The 22,044-nt window shown below is 37.4% G+C and overlaps 2 protein-coding genes across 5 annotated transcripts; one reads left to right on the forward strand and one right to left on the reverse strand.

The window, feature by feature from the left end:
- The first annotated feature begins 5,282 nt into the window (after positions 1-5,282).
- Positions 5,283-10,150, forward strand: gtf3aa (general transcription factor IIIAa). Of its 2 annotated transcripts, none has more exons than XM_016451943.1 (10): positions 5,283-5,497; positions 5,692-5,792; positions 5,877-5,973; positions 7,299-7,387; positions 7,528-7,601; positions 8,035-8,115; positions 8,202-8,431; positions 9,125-9,172; positions 9,283-9,370; positions 9,855-10,150. In XM_016451943.1, the coding sequence occupies exons 1-10, from the start codon at positions 5,375-5,377 to the stop codon at positions 9,860-9,862; spliced, it is 939 nt and encodes a 312-aa protein (XP_016307429.1). In that variant the 5' UTR covers positions 5,283-5,374; the 3' UTR covers positions 9,863-10,150. The 2 variants fall into 2 exon arrangements, with proteins under 2 accessions (XP_016307429.1, XP_016307428.1); XM_016451942.1 differs by having other exon boundaries at positions 9,283-9,430; positions 9,855-9,908.
- mtif3 (mitochondrial translational initiation factor 3) lies at positions 9,377-13,787 on the reverse strand. Of its 3 annotated transcripts, none has more exons than XM_016451944.1 (4): positions 13,675-13,787; positions 12,470-12,945; positions 12,022-12,179; positions 9,377-9,977 (listed from the first exon to the last, which is right to left on the reverse strand). In XM_016451944.1, exons 1-4 carry the CDS (start codon positions 13,770-13,772, stop codon positions 9,741-9,743), a joined length of 969 nt encoding a protein of 322 aa, XP_016307430.1. In that variant the 5' UTR covers positions 13,773-13,787; the 3' UTR covers positions 9,377-9,740. The 3 variants fall into 3 exon arrangements, with proteins under 3 accessions (XP_016307430.1, XP_016307431.1, XP_016307432.1); XM_016451945.1 differs by having other exon boundaries at positions 13,522-13,723; XM_016451946.1 differs by lacking the exon at positions 13,675-13,787 and adding an exon at positions 13,430-13,511.
- Between the last annotated feature and the right edge of the window lie 8,257 nt (positions 13,788-22,044).

Here is a 22,044-nt window from a genome sequence, read left to right on the forward strand (position 1 = left end):
GGTGGTCTTCTGCTCTGCCGTGGTGGTCTTCTGCCCCGCCGTGGTGGTCTGCTGTCTGGCTCTGGTGGTTCCCTGATCCACCTGTACTGCCGGCTCCACACTGGCTCTCTGCTCCGCTGGTTCTGCCTCAGTTCCCGGTCTCTCCACTTCCATGTGGACCTGGCCCTCCATCCCTCCCCCTGTTCCGCCTCCACTCCACCGCCCTCCGGAAGCGTAAAGTGTTTGGAGCGTCTGGAAGCCGCTCCTTGGGGGGGGGGCTCTGTTACGTATCCGGTCCATGAACTTCCGTCTGCTAGCCATCAGAGGTCACCCTTTCCATTTTCATTGACTCTCGCACTACACACTGTTGCATAGCACCCCGGACTACATATCCCATCATTCATTGCACTGATTGCACACAGCACTGATTGCACACAGCTGTTTCATATCACTCACTCACTATATAACACTCACTCAAACAACCATTCTCTGCCGAGTATTGCTTAGCCGGTTATTATTCCTAGTTCCTGTTTTCCTGCCCGTGTTTCCTTGTTTTGCCTTGCCTTGTCTGTTTTCTCGGTTTCTGATCTTTGCCTGTTTTCCTGGATTTATCCCTCTAGTCTTGCTCCTGTGATTCTGTCTGCCGATCGTTGACCTACGCTAGCCCTAGGACTATTCTTGTGTTTTGCCCGCCATATTCCTGTTTGCCATTATTCGACCCTGCCTGTTATGACCACGTCTCTTAAATAAAAGCTTGCAGATGGATCCACACGTCTCACGTCTCGTCAGCCCCGTTACAATATTCTTAGGCGGTTGCAGTACATAATTAATGAATGAAAAAATCTGAAACTGCTGTGCATTTCATAAACATTGGTTCTAATCTACTTCATCTGTGATAAAGTCTGCAAACACCAGTCATCTAGTGTCATCTAGCGGAACAAAAAATATATTTTCAAGCAACCTTTGCATCAGGATTCAAACATCACAAACAAAGCTCTTATACATGTCTCACAAGTAGGGTACTTTCAAAAAGACGTTCTTTAGGCAGGATTTAACTTAAAGTTTAGCTTACCTGTGAAGAAGAAAATCGAAAAGTTTGTTGTATCGATTGAAACTCAAACATTCCCTCAAATTCGTCCATCTTGTAAAAGACTGCAGATGTTTATGCTGGTTACCTGCTTCAAATGCTCCACCATCATTCCGGTCCCCAAAAAGCCCAGAATCACTGGACTTAACGACTACAGAACTGTCGCTCTCACGTCTGTGGTCATGAAGTCGCTTTAGAGACCTGAAGGACATCACTGGACCCTTGCTGGATCCTCTTCAGTTTGCCTACAGAGCAAACAGGTCTGTGGATGATGCAGTCAACATGTGACTGCATTACATCCTGCAACACCTCGACAGATCTGGGAATTACGCAAGGATCCTATTTGTGGACTTCAGTTCGGCCTTTAATACCATCATGCCTGACCTTCTCTCAGACAAACTCACACAGCTCTCCGTGCCCACCTCCATCTGCCAGTTGATCACCAGCTTCCTGACAGACCGGCAGCAGCTAGTGAGGCTGGGCAAACTCACATCCAGGACTATCACCATCAGCACTGGCGCCCCCCAGGGATGTGTGCTCTCCCCACTGCTCTTCTCTCTCTACACGAATGACTGCACTTCAAAGGACCCTTCCTTCGCCAGCTGAGGAAATTCAACCCGCCACAGGAGCTGCTAAAACAGTTCCACTTTGCCATCATTGAGTTTGTCCTGTGTTCATCCATAACTGTCTGGCTTGGTTCAGCTACAAAATCAGACATCAAGAGACTACAACGGACAGTCAGGACTGCTGAGAGGATTATCGGTGCCCCTCTGCCCAGCCTCCAAGATCTTTACATCTCCAGAGTGAGGAAAAGGGCCAAAAAAATCACCTTGGACCCCTCACACCCAACCCACTCTCTCTTTAAACTGTTGCCTTCTGGTCGGCTTTACAGAGCGCTGACCACCAGAACAGCCAGGCACAAGAACAGTTTTTCCCCGCAGGCTATATTCAGCCTGAACAATTAATCTTTCATAATTATACATCGTCCATCACAACTAACACAGTTATACTTATATTAAACTGCACACTTTGTAAATAACATATCTGCACACTAATAACATATCTGTACATTTATCTAAACAATAAACATTTTTCCTATACTTCTGTTTCTGTATACAGTACATTATTTAATGTTTTATTTTTTTTTATATTAGTTTTATATTACATCCCTACTGTGTTCCTATGTATGTCTGCACTATCATGTATGTCTGTGCTATGTTTGTACTTTCTTCTACACTGGAAGCTCCTGTCGTCAAATCAAATTCCTTGTGTGTGTAAACATACTTGGTAATAAAGCTCTTCTGATTCTGATTCTGGTTGAACTCAATTCCCATTGACTGTCTCCGTGTATTTTGGCAAGTCTTCGGATTTTGGCTTGCAGTTCCGTAACAGAATCTGAATTTTTTTCTACACCGGCTAAACACCCTCTGACTCAGTCTGCTATAGCCACACCCCAAACTCACGCTATTGGCTGCGCCAAATACATAGGTTGACAGGCAGGCAGGACATGCTATTATAGCAGTTGGACTGAATGCAATGATTGGATGAATATTTTATGGTCCTGAGCCTTTTACGGAAGATATATATTTATATTTTATTATTTAGACAACTTTAATTTTTTTAGATTGCTATCAGTGCCTTCATCCTTGTTTTCTTACTTTTAGTTCTTTACTTTTTTCTTAACTAAGTTCTTACCTTTTTTAAGTTTTTACTTTAGTTATCTACTTTAGTTTGTCTTTGGTTATTTATCTGTTATGATTAATCCCATTCTTTTGCTGTGTCATAGTTATGCTGTTTTTAGTTTGTTTCAGTTATCAGCCCGAATCGGATGGTGACCCTGTTTCTCATGAGGACGTAAGCTTTTCAACATTTACAGGGCTTAGTCTGTGATTTTTTTTTTCCCATTCCAATCCAGAATGCTGGTGTTTTTCTCTCAACACCTGCCAAATTACCTGTTTTTACTGTTTACATTTTTTGACAAGCACCAAGGTTGTGTGAATATTTAATTGCCGTCTGAATTCACATCTTTGTGTTTACAAGAAGAAATTGATTCAAAAGTTCCTTTTTGACCACCCCCGGACACTGTATGGTAACTGTTGCACTTCGCTGTAATTTGCTTTTTATTACTGATTTTTCATTACTTTTTTTATTACTGAAAAATATTGAAATGCTGGAAAGTATTTACAAGAACAATATTTCATAGCAAGTGGGAGCTGTTAAGAACAAAAAGAAGAAAATCATGTGAACATTCGAAATGTGCCATTATTATGGCAGCAACAGGTATGCAATACATTCTCAATATACAATTATATTCATAAAAATATAAACCAAAAAGCTTTATGTTTACCTTATGTAAATAAGAGTTTGCATTAGTTATTGCTGTCTCCACCTTTTAAAGACATCCATCATTTTGAGATATAAAATGGAAAAGAAAACCATTTCAACTACAGCACATCTATCTTTCGAATTTTAAGAGATTTAATGACCAAATAATAAATAGCATATTATTATTCTCATTATTCCAATTAAGCATATTACATTTTATTTACAGCAGACAATCATGTGACTGACCACGTGAGCAGTGTGTCCCAGGTTCCTCGGATTACAGAACTCGCTTCTCAGCTGTGAATAAATCACCATCTGAATCCATGAGTTTTATCACTGATGTGCCATATACATATATTTGTATGGGTGGGTGAGTGAATGGATCCCCCTTCACAGTGGAGGAGGTGTAGCATAGCATGTAGCATGATCAATCATAAATCAGTACTAACAGTTCGCAATTAAATACATATCCTATCTTTTCTTGTAACCCGATAAAATCAATCCATGACGATGAACATCATTGGTGATGTTTAATCCACAAGCATTCTTAGCATTATTCCTGCTTGCTGGCGTTCACATCAATCCACAAGTTGTTCTTTTAGGTTAGGCTATTTTCATTCAAGTCAATACAAAACAATTACGCTATGTCTAGCATCCTTCTATGGTACTGAGCATTGCAAATAAATTGGTTGCAAAACGGTATCCACTTACATGTTTAACTTTTTGTCTGCTTGTTACGGTCAAAAAACAATTAATACAGTCACATTATTATATGTAATAGCCTATGAGACAGTCCATGATCACTAGATTTTATACAGGTGTTACTAATGATTTTGTAAATGGTGATCAGCAGCCAAATGTGGAAGTTACTGCCTTTTGCCTTGGTGTGACTTCTCACTTTTTCTAGACGACGCAAAGGCAGGGTACAGTAACTTCAAAATATGGATAAAAATCAAGTTTGAGCTCAGAATTTTTTAATGTAGATAATTTTCATTACTAAAACATTTAATTGCCAATTTTCCAGTGTCCTATACCTATAATTAATTTGACAAATAAAATATTTATTTTTAAGTAAGTGTCTCATTTTGATTGTTGCTATTTTAAAATGTAGTTTAATTTGACATTTTTATGATTTAATTAATTGTTAGCAGTTCCTTCATTAACCCCATTTTTGGAAACCTTAATGTAATGTTTAATGCACTTTATGTCATTAATAACAACAAATGTAATATATTTTCTTTCTCTTTGTATTTTTATATCAATACAGTTCAAGATTATCCTAGTTAAATCAATGTGATAAACAAGTTACTTCAAAAGTTATCAAAAAGTAGTCACATTATATTACCTACCTACCTATTTATTTATTTACCTACCTATCTACCTTGTAATGTTTAACAAAAATACCATCTTCAGTGAAAATGTCAGACTTCTCTCTGCTTATGTATGCAGTACTTCTCTTGCATTTAGTCCAATTAAACTCCATATCTGCAAGCACACATTCATCTGCTATATTTGTTTGTGTGCAACACCTCTCACAATCATAAGAACACCCGATGCAGCATTCTTTATTTATTTATGTTAAAAAAAATATTATTTATTTATTTTTGTACTTCTAACTCTCTATTGTACTTGATCTACCGCTGGAAAAGAATGCCAATAGGAAACTTTGATGGACAAACATGATGGACAAAGTATTATGATTAGCTGGGTTATGCATTATTAAAATTAAAACTATGAAATATACATAAAATATTTTTAATATGTATTTATATAAATTTAATGTTAATTATATAACACTATAAAACTAGACAACTATCATGAAAATCATTCGTTTTTCATGCATTTTTAAGCTTTTGACGTTTTCGGCGTTCCATACAGGAGGTCATTCTAGTGTTGACGTACGTTGTGAGTGACGTCAGATATTTCGTAGGCTATCAAAATGAAGGTGCACACGAGGTAGCTCCATGCCTTGTAGCTGAACGTATGACAATGCATGAAACTAACGTTAAACCCGGTGCAATATTTATTTGTTCGTTTCCTGACTGTCAGGCGTCGTACAACAAAGCATGGAAGCTAGAAGCGCATCTCTGCAAACATACAGGGGAGGTACGTTAAGCGCGGGGCCAACATGTGAGCAAAGATTGTGTGAATATGTTTCGTTTAAATTAAACGTTTCAGTTGTATTTGTGCATGTATGGCACGTTCTGAAAGCCATTTTAAATTAGAATATAGTAATGTAAACGAAATGACATTTGTCATAGTTCAAACGAAGTAGAAGCTTATTTATTGTTTGATTGCAGAGGCCATTTAAGTGCGAGTATAACTTGTGCAGCAAATCGTTCTGCACGAAATATCATCTTGCTCGTCATACGCTGACACATTCCGGCGACAGACCTTACAAGTGAGTTTTTGTTTGTTTGTTGTTTTGTATACGTTTTAGTTTAATAGCATAGTAAACTGTCATTTGCTTCCGCTATGTTAACAGATGCACGGAGGACGGATGCAATGAAGGATTCACCACAAACTCCAACTTGAAGAAACACATTTCACGTATTCATAGACAAGAGACAAAACAGTACATTGTAAGTAAATATAAACGCACAAAAAAGTAACATGGTATTTTTGAGGACTTTTATAAAATTTGGATTATACACCTCAAATTTAAGTGAGGGTTATTTTCAGCTATAAACACTTTTGCTGGAAAATAGTGGCATACAACGCAAAACCATGCTGACTGAAACAATATATTCACAAGGCCTAAAAACACATGATCACTAAATCTAATAGCGGAAACAAGCAAGTGACAGTTCTGTGGCCCATCCTTATTATTGAGCCCTGGCATGTAAATATCATTCAGTACCATGATGTAATGTAATATTAAAGGGGTCCTATTATGCTTTTTCAACATTAGTTAGTCTGTAATGTTGCTGTTTGAGCATAAAAAAGATCTGCAAAGTTACAAAGCTCAAAGTCCAATTCAAAAGGAGATAATTTATTTAACAGAAATCACTTTTCAAAAACTACAACGAACGACTCGTTTGGACTACAATGCATATTTTCCAGGATTTGTGATATCACAAATATCGACGAATGGGACGAGATCTGGTTGAGCTGCACTAGAGAAGGCAACGAGTGTTATCACTATGTCGGAGACACGCTAGCTTTCCCAAGGCAGACAAACTTAGAGTGGTTACAATCATCCGGGTTTAAAGGTCCCATATTGTACACCTTTCTGGAGTTTTATTTTAAGTCTTGATGTCCTTAAGAATATATATTTGTGGTATAAGTACCAAAAACCATCTCAATATATTTTTACAGCTCCTCTCTCAGGAGCTCTGCTGAGAACAGGTCGATTTTGGTCTGTCTAATTAATATTCATCAGCCTCTCTTCTGATTGGCCTGTTGTTTTCTGAATGACGCACGACCAGGCCAGCCACAGGTAACTAGGGTCAGCCGACGTCACAGCGCTAGCTGGAGGCAGCAAAACAAAGAGGAAACTGGAGGCGGCCCATTCAAACCAGCGCAGATTCGGCTACATGAGCTTAAAATATCATCTTGTTGTGATGTTGGGTGCCAGAATCGACGTAATACAGCCTCAAATTAGAAATCTGATCGCATATCTGCTGCCACTGCCAGACAAAAAACCGACAACAGCTGTGGTTAAACGCGATAAAACAAGCAGACTGGACAGAAACGAGGATGACAGTAATCATGTAAAATATGTGGAAAATAATGTGTTTTTCGAACAACCTAGTATGAGAGCCTGTTCTACTACCCCCCCCTCCTCCAAAAATAAAATCAAGACTTTATAAAAGAGCATAATAGGACCCCTTTAAGGGCTGTAGGTACATAATATATGTGATTTTTGTTGTTGTTGTCTTCATATTTCTAATAATGTTTTTTCTAGTGCACATTTGAAGGATGTAGCAAAGCATTCAAGAAAAATAACCAACTGAAAAGCCACGAGTGTGCACACACCCAGCTGCTACCGTTCTTGTAAGACTTTTACACTCTTTCGTCCTGTCTCTCTTTATTTTGTCATTAATTAACTCTTTCAGTAAACTAGCATAATATAACACTTAGAACAGTGGTGTCATTTGATGTTCTGTTAATACTGCAATGGCTCTGATCATCAGGTGTTCACATGAAGGTTGTGGGAGACGGTTTTCACAACATGGTAAACTGAAGCGTCATGAGAAGGTACACAAAGGTATGTCGTCTGCTTGTTCGGTTGTTCATAAAGGAATGGATCAGTTGTTCATTCCAAACCTGCATGCCTTTTTTTTCCCTTTAAAACTCAAGATCAATTTTAAAAGAAAACTCTGGCTACTCTTTTTCTATATAATGAAAATTATTTTTTTTATTTTTATCTTCTGCTCGTGTGCTAGGTTGTGGCACAAATAGTTGTACCATTTACAGCAAGCACTTTATTTTTCTTGTCGTTTACCTATAGCAGCTAATAAATTTAAAGTTTTGCACAGTTTTGAAAAATATAGTCTCCTGCTCCCATACAATAGCTTTGTGAGACTGATGCTGAAACACAAGGTTATGTTCTTTTTTTTTATTCTGGCTCATTAAGTCATTAGATGCTTATCACCCTACTTTTCATGTGAAAAGCCTAACATACTGTCATAACTTTGCAGGCTATTCTTGCACTGTGGAGGGCTGCTCATTTGTGGGAAAGAACTGGACAGAGATGACAAACCACAAAAAAGTTCATATTGGTAATCCTATGTTTTGTTCTGAATGTAAATAGCCTAACTTTACAGAAAGATACAAAATATTACTTTTGTAATTGTTTTGTGTTCAGTCAGGGTACAGTGTGATCAGTGTAAGAAAACATTCAGGGATAGCTGGTTCCTGAAGCAGCATCAGCATGTTCACTCTGAAGAGCGCATGGTGTTCCACTGCCCCAGAGATGGATGTACCCGCTCGTACACCACTGCGTTCAACCTGCAGAGCCACATACTGTCTTTCCATGAAGAGCAGCGCTCCTTCATCTGCACTCACCCTGGCTGTGGCAAGTCCTTTGCAATGAAGGTAGCAGTGCTTTCCCATCATCTGAGTTCTGCCTCCCTTGCTGCATTTCCATCCAAGGATTTTTTTGCAAAATAAATAAATCAATTAATTAAAATGCTTAATGCATAAATTGTTAGCAAATGGAAATGAAAATTATTGATAAAATTCAGATACAACTTTCAAATTTATGAAAAGCGTTCTTTTGTCATTTCAATTATGGTGCAAAAATTCTATAATTCAAATGTTGCGGAAAAACTAGTTCGGAAACATGTTTTGTCGAGAAAAAAGACTTCATGTGGTGTCACAACAGAATTACAGTCTAGTGTTGCTCCCATTAAGCACTGTTTTTTGTTGGTGTTCAAGGGAGCATTACATTTTTTTCAAACTTCATACACAGTGAAATGGCTTAATGAAATCTACATTCTAAACATTTTTCACTGTCAATTTTTATTATGAAATGACTTAATATGTATCATAAGTCATTTCAGGGCAGCCTTTCTCAGTCATGTTAAAATGTGACTGGCTTGACTGCATGTTTCTTACTGTACCAATCTGATACCTGCTCCAGTTGCACATCGCTTTCTGATTTCTTAATATTTCTGAATTTAATATTGTTAGATCAGCAAGCTGGCCAATTTGAGTTGTCTTACTACTCTTAGAAAGATTTGGGGACACCTGGGATACAAAATAAACTTTTTTTTTTTTTTGCTGCAGCAAAGTTTACTGCGCCATGGTGTGATTCATGATCCTGAAAAGAAACAGGTAACTACTTGCAGTACTACTGATCGGCTGAATCAGAGGTTGATGAAATATCAAACAATAGGTGTTTAAAATGTTTTCAATTTGAAAATAACTGACCTTGTCTCTTTCAGCTGAAACCCCGCCCAAAACGCTCCCTGGCATCCCGTCTGAGTGGCCACAAACCAAAAAACAAACGTCAAACAAAAACTTCAAATTCAGGTGTATCTTCAGTGCCACAAAATAACCAATCAGAAACTACTATGAATCCTCAATTAATTAGTCAGTTGCATTGTTTCAGCTCTGAAAGTTGTACAATTTCAAAACCAGACTTCCCAGAAACCTCCCATAGTTCTGAATCTGAGCCCATTAAATCAGAGAGCATTGTCAGCCAAACAAAATCCATTTATTCTGAACTCAATGACCCTGCAAATCCAGTGGTTCACCTTTTAGAACCGCTGTTAGTGTAGAGCCCAGTGATCATGAGTCATATTCCGGTGAACCCAAGTAACTTTCTAAAGCAAAACTCGTTCCAAAGTAAATATGCCACTGCAGAAAAAATACACTTTTGTATTGAAATTTGCATAGAATTTTATTGTTGCTTCAAGTCTTTTGAGTCCTCTGTAGAGGAGTTACGAAGAGATGCTGGTGTCTCTGAGTCAGGTTTTAAATTCTTGTTCGAAGTCTCTGCTCCTTTTTTCTGCAGTTCTTTAGCAGAAGCAAGCCGAAGGACACACATGGCAGCACGACCCCCACGAACCACAGAAGGTTTTGATACAAAGCCAACAGGCACTGATATCCTCTCCACCATCTGTGTTAAGACTTTGTCCTGTTTAGAAGAAAAAAAAAAAAGAAAATCCTCAAATCTACTAGGTAGCAGTAGATTGTACCGGTGTCCATTTTCAAAGCAGCACTGCACGGTTAATTTAATAGTAAATGTAGTTGTTGTGTCGGTTGTACATTTATATAATGAATTTGTGTAAATAAACTGTGTAAACTGTGTATTTTACACCTTTCTGGAGTTTTATTTTAAGTCTTGATGTCCTTAAGAATATATATTTGTGGTATAAGTACCAAAAACCATCTCAATATATTTTTACAGCTCCTCTCTCAGGAGCTCTGCTGAGAACAGATCGATTTTGGTCTGTCTAATTAATATTCATCAGCCTCTTCTGATTGGCCTGTTGTTTTCTGAGTGACGCACAGCCAGGCCAACCACAGGTAACTAGGGTCAGCGACGTCACAGCGCTAGCTGGAGGCAGCAAAACAAAGAGGAAACTGGAGGCGGCCCATTCAAACCAGCGCAGATTCGGCTACATGAGCTTAAAATATCATCTTGTTGTGATGTTGGGTGCCTGAATCGACGTACAGCCTCAAATTAGAAATTTGATCACATATCTGCTGCCACTGCCAGACAAAAAAACGACGACAGCTGTGGTTAAAACACGATAAAATGAGCAGACTGGACAGAAACGATCGTCAAAAATGCTCGCGTTTGCAGCGCACACTTCTTATCAGAAAAGGTTCAATAAAGTATTGTCTTTTGTTGTTATGGGCGCATCTACAGATTTCTTGCCATATGTCTGTTTCTTGCATCTCACAACTATGTCGTGTATGAAATAATGTCTGTGCAAAACAACAAACTGACGATTTATATATATTCATTTGTAATTGTATATACATTGTTGTTACTATACATGTTAGATGTGATCCACCTCATAGTAACAATCCTGTCAGATCGTCCATCCTTTGAGTGAGAGTGTAACGTTACAGGTCGGCCGATCTGGTTTCGTGGTTAAAGTTAACCTTTTCGACATGTTTCTGTGTTGTTGCTCAGCAATAGCATGGATGCGATGCTGTCTGGGGGTTTGGCAAAAGGAGAGTGGGACGGTGGGCGATGCTCGGGTGGTGACTGTAGTTCTGACGTCAACTTTTTACGGAAGTCACAACAGTTCGTGAAAAATCACAGCTACTTTATGCAGGCTGTGTGCATTTTACTGTGGACTGACTGTTTTGAAACTTATATGGTAGGTAAATAGCCCCTAGACCTCAGTTATCATGGAAAAAAGCCAGCAAATTACAGTTTTGACAATATGGGACCTTTAATATTTCCAGTATTTAAGGATTGATTGCACCCTACTTTTCAAGGAATGTTTCAGGGACAATATAAGTTGAGTTCTATCGAGAGCATCTATGACATGTTAAGAGCAAAAAAAAGAATAATAATGCAATTACAATGTAATTCTACAATGATTCTCTAAGTACTCAATATAGTGTGGGTCAGTGGTAGAGCATTGCGTTAGCAGCGCAAAAGGTCGTGGGTTCGATTCCCAGGGAACATGTACTGGTAAAAAATGTATAACCTGAATGCACTGTAAGTCGCTTTGGATAAAAGCGTCTGCTAAATGCATAAATTAAATTAAAAGGATGACTTACACAACCTTACAGCTCAGATAGCCCACATTTTTTTGTATGGAAGATGTATATAAATGCTATGAAATTAAGAGCTGCATATATTGGCTGGTAATACAAAGCATAGAAGGCAGAAAGTCACTTTCCAGAATCTTAACATTCTCTGTTCTTCTGTGGTGGAGTAAACTGCCAAAACTGGCCATTGCTGTGGGCTCTTATAAATTGCTCACACTGTTCTTCATTGGTTAGTTTCTCTGGTAGACAAGTTATTACTATATTCAGTCTCGGAGACAAAATATTTGTCATTAATCTTGTTTTGATTCTGGGACATTCCTTCAACTCAAAGCTTTCTTTGTGCACAGTGAAACACTATTCACTTTAAACAACACAAACATAGACGGCTGATGTGCAATTGAAAAATCCACTGAATTACTAAACAAATGCATATTCTGTTTCCATACCAGTGGTGTGCCACCGTCAGTTCCTGCTCTGAAGCCTCTGATGGTGAGTCTGACGTGGTTGTTTTTTTCCAGCCAGCTGACAACTTGCCGCAGTTTAGTGTCCAAGTCATGAAGGGAGATATCGGAGGAAAAAATTAGCTCCTTTGATTGGACAGGCCCTGCAGATGCAACAAAAAGTTTCTTCGATGAAGCACAATAAGGAGCTACAGAAACAGAAATCATACACTTTCAACACAAAATAGCTAACCCAAAAATTTAAAATGACTTGTAGTAAATAATGTCAGAATGTACATTTTTGGGTCAACTATCACTTAAAGTAGTATATTTTAAAAATATACTGGAGAACTGTTGGATATTTGAGTCTGATTCTCACTGTAGTATGACTGCAATATTGCAGCTTTGATCATATATTCAGCTTTTTTTTTTTTTTTTTTGGACTGAAACGCACCTTTTTTGGCTTTCTTTTTGTCTCTAAGTTTCATCTGCTCTTCGTGGATCTGTTTCCCTTTCATCAGTCTGTATAATGGAGGATCACAATCGTCATTTATGGCAACAAGCCTCAGCCCTGTTTCGTCCATCAGTCGTATTACATCAGCACGGTGCATTGTACCCAATTCCTCTCCATCCTCACCCAATAACTGTATATGGCGCTGACCAATCTTCCTACCCACGCTGCCAAAAGTGACTCGTGCTCTTGGGTCCAGCTTTTTCGTTTCCTTCTGGAAATCTGTCACACTGGTGCTCCCGCTCTCAGTGTCTGTGGAGAAGTACGTACATAGCCAGGGCGAGACAATATGGCAAGAACATGCTGGCCTGAGGGTTGATGGGTTCCTTGCCAGGCGTGAGATGACCCGGCTGATGGGTCGAAGAGGACTGGGGCTTAGTGTCTGACTCAAAACAAACCTCAGGAATCCTAGAGACATCCTAGAAGAGAGTGTCGTGAACATTACAAAGAAGTGTCTGTCATTTTTGAGTCCACCCCAGATTATAATGCGAGTATACACTACTAATCAAAACAAAAGTTTAAAATAATTAAGATTTTTTTGTTAACGTTCTTGAAATAAGTCTCTTCTGGTCAACAAGGTTGTGAAATATTAGGCTACTGTTTTCTATTTGAATATATTTTTAAATGTAATTTATTATTGTGATGCAAAGCTGAATTTACTCCAGTCTTCAGTATCACATGATGCTTTACATTACAGGAATAAATTACATTTATTAAGAATATATTACAATTGAGAATGCAGACTTTATGAACATAAGAAACTTCTTTCAAAAACGTTTAAAAAACCTTAATCATTCCAAGCTTTTGGCCGGTAATGCGAACAAATGAAATGTGCACACAATTGGTGAAACCAAACAGACACTTTTTTTAAAATACACCACATACAAAGCATAAAATACTTACTCAAAACCATTTACTCCATTATTAAAGTTTTTGATAGAATATGGTCCTTCAGATTTTAACTAACAAACACCAAACTGACCGAAGCTACTTACACTAGAGTCGTACGGAACCGACGTCAAGGACGAAAAAAATGATATCAGTCAGGTAATTTCAAGACAAATAATCTGGGTCATAAACACAAAATTTGCCCTCGGAATGAATTAATAAAACTAGAAACGTTAAAGCAAGTGACTTCTCTGACTGACAAACGAATCTTGGCGCACACATGTGACGTCACGCCAACGCGCCGCTTCTTCTTCTTCTTCTTCTTCTTCTTCTTCTTCTTCTTCTTCTTCTTCTTCATTGGCGTTTTACGGCAGTTGGCATCCATAGTGTTGCATTACTGCCACCCTCTGTACTAAATTCCCTTTATTCTCTTGTCCAGTTTCTTAAAAAAAACCTAATAAATATTTCCTGCCTTTTTGTTTCTCTACACATTATAAAATACTTTTACGCGCCGCTACTGTGTCATTTAAAATGTTATGTAATTATGTCTTTTGTAAAGAAGTACAACATTGCTTAATAGAAAGGGGTATTTCTCGGTCCCTTTTGAATATATAACAAGCAGCGTGAGAAAAGAATTACATTTTTTTCTAGCAGGAAAAATTTGTTTTAAAATAGGCTAGTTTATAAAATACTAGATTTGTTTGTTTAGAGGATTCACTATTATTTTGCGCATTTTATTAGAAGTTTGTACAACAACAACAACAATAATAAATAGCCTAGTTCATTTTAATTTAGGGATGCATTTTAGTAAGTAAAGAGCTCTGAATAGCATATCATTGCGTAAAAAGATTGAGCTCACGTAGGTCAGTTTCAGTGCGCTCGTCTGTGCTTAACTCGAGTTGACACAATTTGACCCGGGCCACAACGCTCATTGGTCCTCTTTATACCTTTATACTGCTCTCTTGACACTTTTTCCAAGCCTCCATTGACTGAAATAAATCAAATAATAAAATAATAAACTACGGCATAATCAACTTTATAATAAACGTAACTTTTTTATATTTTGTGCCAGTTTTATTCTATTCTAGCAAAACAGCACATTTTAAAATTATGCCAAATGGAACAATATCGTGTTTCTGATCCATGTTTGTATTGTTATTATTAATTATTTTATTGTATTTATTGTAATTATTATTTTTGTCTGTTTGCAATTTATTTGTTTTATTTTTTTACATTTATTTTATCTTGATTTATTGATTTTATTTATTGATTTATTTTTTGAAAATGAATCTCCCCTAATACCCACATACAGCTCTTTTTATATACTTACTCCTAAAAAGCAGACAAAAACTTTGTAAAGGCTAATATGTGTTTTAGACATTGTGGGAAAGGCAGCATGGGTTGACCCTGTGGCTTAGGCCTTAGCTGCATTGAAACAGTAAATCTAGAGATTTTACAGTCAGCTGAGCAGCAATAGATTAATTTGTTTAACGCTGATGGGTACAAAGAGCCTCTAATCTTTGCTGTTCTCAATGGCTTTAACCTTCGTGTCAGAGAGAAGCTGCTGTGTTTCTAAGGCTCCATTTCTCCCAGAATTCCTCTGTCACCTGCCCAACTGCAGGTGCACCGACAGATCCCTCCCATCAGAGAGCTGGGCACAGGAAGTGCAAAGAGGCTGAGGTCATAGGCCATAGCGGAGGCGCTTGTTATGTTTCCATCAACAAGGTTTGAGTTTCAAAGAGCAGGCAGGAATAGAGAGAAAGGCGAAGAAAGAGTCTGAATGAAAAAGAGCCTAAATTTAAAAGAGAACAGTAGAATAGGACTATTCTTTTTATTTTGTGGGGGTTGGATGATTGGATGTGTAACTGTGTGTAAAAAAACACACACTTACTTCTTGCAAGTATTAAAAAATGTAGTTTTTTTATATAATTACATTGTTCCATTAATTCGGTAACGTTTGAGTCTATTTAAGTACATAGTAATGGTGTAATTTTCTTCTTTAACCTGTTAAATATAGGAGTAATTTTAAAAGTTAGATGCCTACCGCAATGAGACCGAATTTAACAATGCTGCCCTTTATTACAGAGCTAAAGTGCATAATGATGAACCTCCAGTCTATTCAGCAAATGGGACCTTAGACTAAGGAAGCTGTGAGGGCATGAACCACAAAAGTTTGGAGAAAGAACTTTGTTGCAAAGGAGATGGTTGACAAAAAAAATGTGCCGCCTGCGAGCAGCAGGTGGATAATTGTACACGCTTGACTGCACCTAGAGAAAGATGCGCTTGCAGAAAGAGCATTCATGAAGCAGCCTTAGGAGCTTCCTAGTTTGCTAATTAGCGCAAGGATACCAGTTCTTCTAACAGGCACCCTGCATAGTGGCACACCTTTCAAACAAAAAGGATGTTACCATACAGAAGTTGCACAGTATCTTGTCGAAAGGAAATCTTATACTATCCTAAACATTGCCTTCTTTTCAGCAGCTCTCTGTTTTTGGGTTGTATGAGTCTTTGTTTGTTGCTCATGCAGCACATCTTTGTTAGATTATTAACAGTATTTTGAGTGACATGTCTAAAGAGATTTTGTCAGGCTAGGATAGAATATTCCTCTGGAGAACTACAGAGTTTTTACGGTTAGCGATTTGAACAAATAATACACTGTAAACATTTGTATTTTTTCAGACAAACTATTTTAAATGTTGATTGAACTATGAACTTTTCTAAAAAAAACAAACAAAAAAAAAAAGACGACATTACATAAAACAATTTTAACACTGATAATGCACTTGAATAATTTGTTCACTTGAAGGAATGATTAGCTTAACTTAAAATATAATATTGGATTCGGATCAACAAGTAAAACATTATCGTTTCTGAGATTAGAAAATGTTTATTTTGTTTGTTTGCTTTTTTCCCAACAAATTATGTATGCTCAAAAAGAACTGAAGTCCTGTTTTCAGTTTTCTCAACTGCTAATATAGTGTAGACACAAATGTATGTTTGTAATATGCTCTGCACTTTACAAAGGCACCTGGAGAAAACACAGAGCAAAAACACTAAAAACCACTTTATGCGCACCACACCCTAGCACCACAGCAAGTTTTTTAAACACCATTTACCTTCTCTTTTGAAAATGTATAAATGTAGTTATTCCCTCATTTTAATTCAAAATTGTAAAATACCAGTAACCTAAATGGATGGTTCATCCATAAATTGACAAAAGTAATTTATTGACATTCATGTTGTTGCAAACCACGAACCGGTGTGACTTACTGGACCTTATACATCATTCTTTTCATTGTATGTACAAAAAATAGGCCTATGTGTTCTACATTAGAAAAACAATGCATATAGGTGAAAGTGAAGTTTTAGGACAGAATTTTCATTTACAAGGTGAATGCTATCCTGTTAAAGCAGTAGTTTTTTTTTTTGCTAAAAAATGTACTCACCCTCAGGCCATCCAAGATGCAGATGAGTTTGTCTCTTCACCGGAACAGATTTTAAGCATCACTTGCTCACCAATGGCTCCTCTGCAGTGAATGGGTGCCGTCGGAATGAGAGTCCAAACAGCTGATAAAAACATTACAATAATCCACAAGTAATCCACACCACTCCAGTCCATTAATTAAGGTCCTGTGAAGTGAAAAACTGATTTATTTATTTTTTACTCTAAAATGTTGCCTCTATCCATAATATTACTTTCTCCAGTGAAAATCTTGTCTCGTCTGAATAAGGAGAAAAATATGCACAGATCATTTTATGAGAAAACAGTCCAAACTGTACTTTTTTCACTGGAAGAAGTGTTATTATGTATATTTGGGTCCAGAATCGACAGTTTAAATGTAAAATGCCTTAATGATGAATTTTTTTCTTACAAACACACAGCAAATGTTCAACTAATTTTCATTTTTTTTGGTGAACTATTCCTTTAATGGTATTAATCTCAGAGAGTTTAGTGATTTGTCAAATATTGTCAAAATTATATGTTTAGAACAACTGTTTTGTATAATGTAAACAAGTGATTGCAACCAGGGGCCCCTATAGAGGGCCTCAGCAAACCTCCAGGGGGGCCAAAATATGTCTTAAAATTATTTAAATTCTAATATTAATGAAAATGCTTTAAAAATTATATCATATATTTTGAGTTTGTTTATATAATACCATATTAATACCAGAGATATATATCAGTTTAGATAGGAGGGTCTTCGAATATTTTCTTGGACAAAGACAGGCCTTGGAGTCAAAAAGGTTGAGAGCCACTGATGTAAATGGAAAGTACATCGTTGTCTCTCTCATCAACCAAAACTCTTTTCCACAGCTCAAGTGAAAAAGCATCAATCCCCTCTTGAAATTCTGAAGAAATGGGAAAGAAATCCTTCCTCGCCAAGTACCAGTACTCTCAACATATTCTGATTTATATCAGTACTCCATTGTGCCTCCAACTGTTTTAATCCACATAAAATCAAAGGTAATGTTTCATTAGCTGTTATTTTTACATAATGATCCTTTATCAGTGGAATGATTTTTTTTGTATTAACATAATTAGCCAGCTCTCAGCAGCTTGTGGGGTCTGCAAGGTCTAATTGGCCCTGTGGCATTATGGGAAATAGCACAAGGTGTCGCGTTGGGCAGGTGTTGATGGTGGAGGTGAGTGGCAAACGTGGGGCAACGCAGAGGCGGGTAATTACAGGATGAATTTCACTTTAATAAATGTGGGAGATGCAGATAGCTGGGCTTTCTACCTAATGGCTTCTGCCTCTGGAGCCACTTTAGACAGCGAATGATCTGAAAGAGTGTTTAATTAACGCATGCACTCTGATCCAGAGAAAGAAAGAGAGAACGAGAGGATGAGAGAAACAGAATGAGAGAAAATGTCAAACGAGTAAATACAAAGAATAATTGAGATAATATAAGAGGAGCAGACAGAAAAGAGAATGGAAGAAAGAAAGGGACAATAAGGAGATGCAGACAGAGAATATTGAAGAGCTGACAAGATATAAAAATAGAGATCAATATACAAAAAAGAGAGATTTTTTTTATAATTGCTGCTGCAATGCTAGAATGGTGCGGCTTATTGCCAGTGTGTCCCTATGTGGTTGCTAGGGTAGTTACTTACTAGCCAAAGATTTGAGCAACAAAACAATACAGCAATACCAATATGAGTGCAGAAAGTGTAGCGGAGAAAAGCAGGGTCACATACTAGAAACCTAAGCTCAGACCTGCAATCTGCAGTGATTGAATTGCTGTTTAATTTTCACTGTTTGCAACCTCAGGATACAATTACCACAATTCATCACCTACTGGCAGTTGTAATGAACTTTGAAATTGTTTGTAAAGCCACTGTGTTTCTGTTTTTATCTCCTTTTGACCATGATGTTAAGTTTGATTGCCTACTTTTGGAGATAACGTATTATGGGAAGTATTAAAAACAACAAATTATTTTTGACTTCTTTTCATAACCCTTCTTTCTACATAAGTTTTTATAGTGATGTTAGACAAAAATGTAATTAATGATAACACTAATAGTATTGCATTTGTATTTTTTTAATGTATTTTAATGTTTTTTGTGCAAATTTAGTGAACACAATGTATAGCCAGTTGTTTGTCAAAAGCAATGAAAAGGTCGCTTAAAGTCACAAGAGAAGTAGTGCATCAAATCTGTTTTTGTCTTACAGTTATGTACAACTAAGTGAAACAGATTATCGAAAAAGAAAATAGGGGTTATGAGGACTTGATTCGATGGGTTGTTTGGATGGAGGTAGATCTGAATGCGAGTTTGCAGTAGATGGAAAAAAAACGTAGCCTATAGGCCTGCGTTAGAGAAGTCTGCTGTTTCACCTTAAGTTATGAAAGGCTATTTTTAAAATTACAGGTAATAAAAAATGGAACATGAATGAATGAATAGTTCACAAAAAGATCAACAACTTGCTTTAGAACTGAGTGAATTTCCATTTCATTCCAACTGCAGCTTCAAGGTTGCGGACCCTTAGGCTAACGTTACACCAAACCAAAGTCAGATGTAGAAAAAGCACCTTAAGTTAACAGTTTCTCTTTTTTACAGTGTAGGTCGGGGAATCCACTTTCTTCCGCATTATACATCACTGTTACAAAACAGTAGGCCTAATGCTATTTTGAAAATGAAACGCAAGTTCACTTTGCCTGACATGGGTTCACATAACGCGTCTGTTATCGGCGTCCTATGCAGACTTTTATGTGGGTGTGGTGGTGATGATGGCGGCGTTCGCGTGTCTCACTCTCTGTTGGCGTCTGTCTGTGTGAGTATCCGAGTGTGTGTGTGTGTACTGTGTGTATCTGTGTGCAGCTCCGTGGAGTACTCCGGGCCGCGCGCTCGCTCTCCCCACTCAGCTCGAGCTAAAAGCCCTGGAACGGGACGGTAATTGCCCAATTAGGCCTCTCGCTCGGCGGCCCGTACCGCTCTCTCCGCGCCTCCACGCCACCGCTCGCACCGATAATTGAGCTGAAAGCAAACGAACGGCCGGCAGACAAACAAGCTACTAGAAAATAATTACTTGGAGTGTTTCTTTTCAGTAGCTGTACAGCGGATTTCATTATCGTGAATAGCCACTAAAGCTGCTCGAAACGCAGTAGTTGTCATTTTCATAGGGACTTGATAATGACATTAATTTGTCTTAATGGCTGGTTCTATTGTTATAAATAGGAAAATGAGCCGAAATTGTCTTGCTGTGGCGAAGCGAAGAGGACTCCGTCGAGCTCCCGGCAGACATGAGGAGTTAAATTGGTGTGCTTGTCAAATTTCCAATAATTTGTTATATGGAACACGAGTAATGCCAGTGCCATTAGGGTTCATTTTCTCTAAATTCATTACTGCCCTTGTTTCCCTTTTATGTTTCTAATGCCCAATCACATTTCTCTGCTTCAAGTGGTTTTACAAGGATTGGACTGACTGACAGGCAAAACACACACACACACACACACACACGTATGCCTTCTTGTGCAGTTATGCGCTCACTCACTCACTCACTCACTCACTCACAGAGAGATATGCATACTGACACACAGGCACTACTCACAAAACTATGATATTCATAGTACCAGATGTTGTGAGATTACTTTGGTACCGATGCGGATGAGAACTGTCAAGTGTGTATTTCAGTGCTGTTAGCGCGCTAATGCAGCGGATTAGGGGATGCTGGAACCTTTCCCCCGATAATTTAAAATGGCGTTACAGCAAAGTAGACCTAATGGTGAATCAGTCCTGCGGAGATGACTGCAAGCATTAGCTTCAACAAAGTACCATGATCTAGTACCTTAATTGCTGTTGCCTTTGTTTATCAACAGGGGGCGACGTAGTAACATTCAGCTGAAGATATTTCAGTTAGAGTTCCAGTAGCCTACATCCTAGACATTAACTTCTAGAAAGCCTGCAGACATTAATAGGGCAACACAATTACATTGTAAAAAATATTTTAACGAAATTAATTACATTAGCATCAATAATAACAGAACGAAAGGAAAGAAAAATAGTAATAAAAGTAGCAGGGTAGAAAGTTTGATAAATCAATCCTTTCAGATGTTACATTGCTTTATGTGTGAATAGTTTTGATAATGCATGCATTATACAATGATAATTTTAGCATTTTCTTTTAATTTTTCTATAAGCATTATTCACATTATTCAAATTAAAAAGTTGTTGCGTTTGCCAATTCATATTTAATGAGTAAATAAAGTATAAAGAAGTGAAATTAAAGAAATCAGTTGCATTGTACTGAGCTTCTATCTGATTAATCTGATTAATCTTTTATCATCTTCCACCCACCTTTCTCTCTGTTTCATATAAATCGACAGAAGATGCAAAATAAATGTATAAATAAGGTGCTTAATAGTCTTATTTGCCAACTATAACATTTGAAAGTGGATTGCAATTGTTCTAATGAGCATAATTCTCTAATCCATATATTCTTTTTGAGTGAGAACCACCAACCATAAGACCCACCAATGAAAACACAAAGGCTCAAGATTTTAGCAAGTCCCTGTTTTCTGCATGTTGTCGTTCTGAGTTGGTTCATTTTGAATGCTGCACTGTAAAAATGCTACAGTAAAAACCTGTTAACTGGTTAACAGTAATTTCCATACTATATTCGGTGAATAAATGTAATTACATTTAATGTAATTTTACAGTAAAATACTGTTAAAAATACGTTTTTTAGAAGTGAAAAAGAAAAAGTCATTGTATAATTTACAGTGACAAACCGTAAATTGACACTCCCAGAATTCCCTGCATGACACTTCATATTTGATGTTTTTTTTGTTGAAATAACATGTTTCTTCTTAATTTTTTATTAGTTGTGTACATTAGGGTTTAATCTTACATCTAATGTTGTTAAATTAATGTTTATTGCATTATTTCAGTATCATGTGTGTCACCATGATGGAGTTTAGTGTTTGTGTGAACGACACTGTGCACCTTCTATATATAAGTATTGCCCTCCTCAGCTCGTAGAAAAGCTGTTTGTGATGAGCTTTGGTTCATCTTGTGACTTTCTCATCACCACCAGTTTTTGGTGGTTATCAGTGCATTACAATGGTTCAAAACAGATATTAGTACTTCAATATGTTGGTTTATTAACATTACATCAGTTAATGAAATACGG

Source organism: Sinocyclocheilus anshuiensis, unplaced genomic scaffold (assembly GCF_001515605.1).
Source record: "Sinocyclocheilus anshuiensis isolate Anshui unplaced genomic scaffold, SAMN03320099.WGS_v1.1 scaffold431, whole genome shotgun sequence".
Lineage (NCBI taxonomy): Eukaryota > Metazoa > Chordata > Actinopteri > Cypriniformes > Cyprinidae > Sinocyclocheilus > Sinocyclocheilus anshuiensis.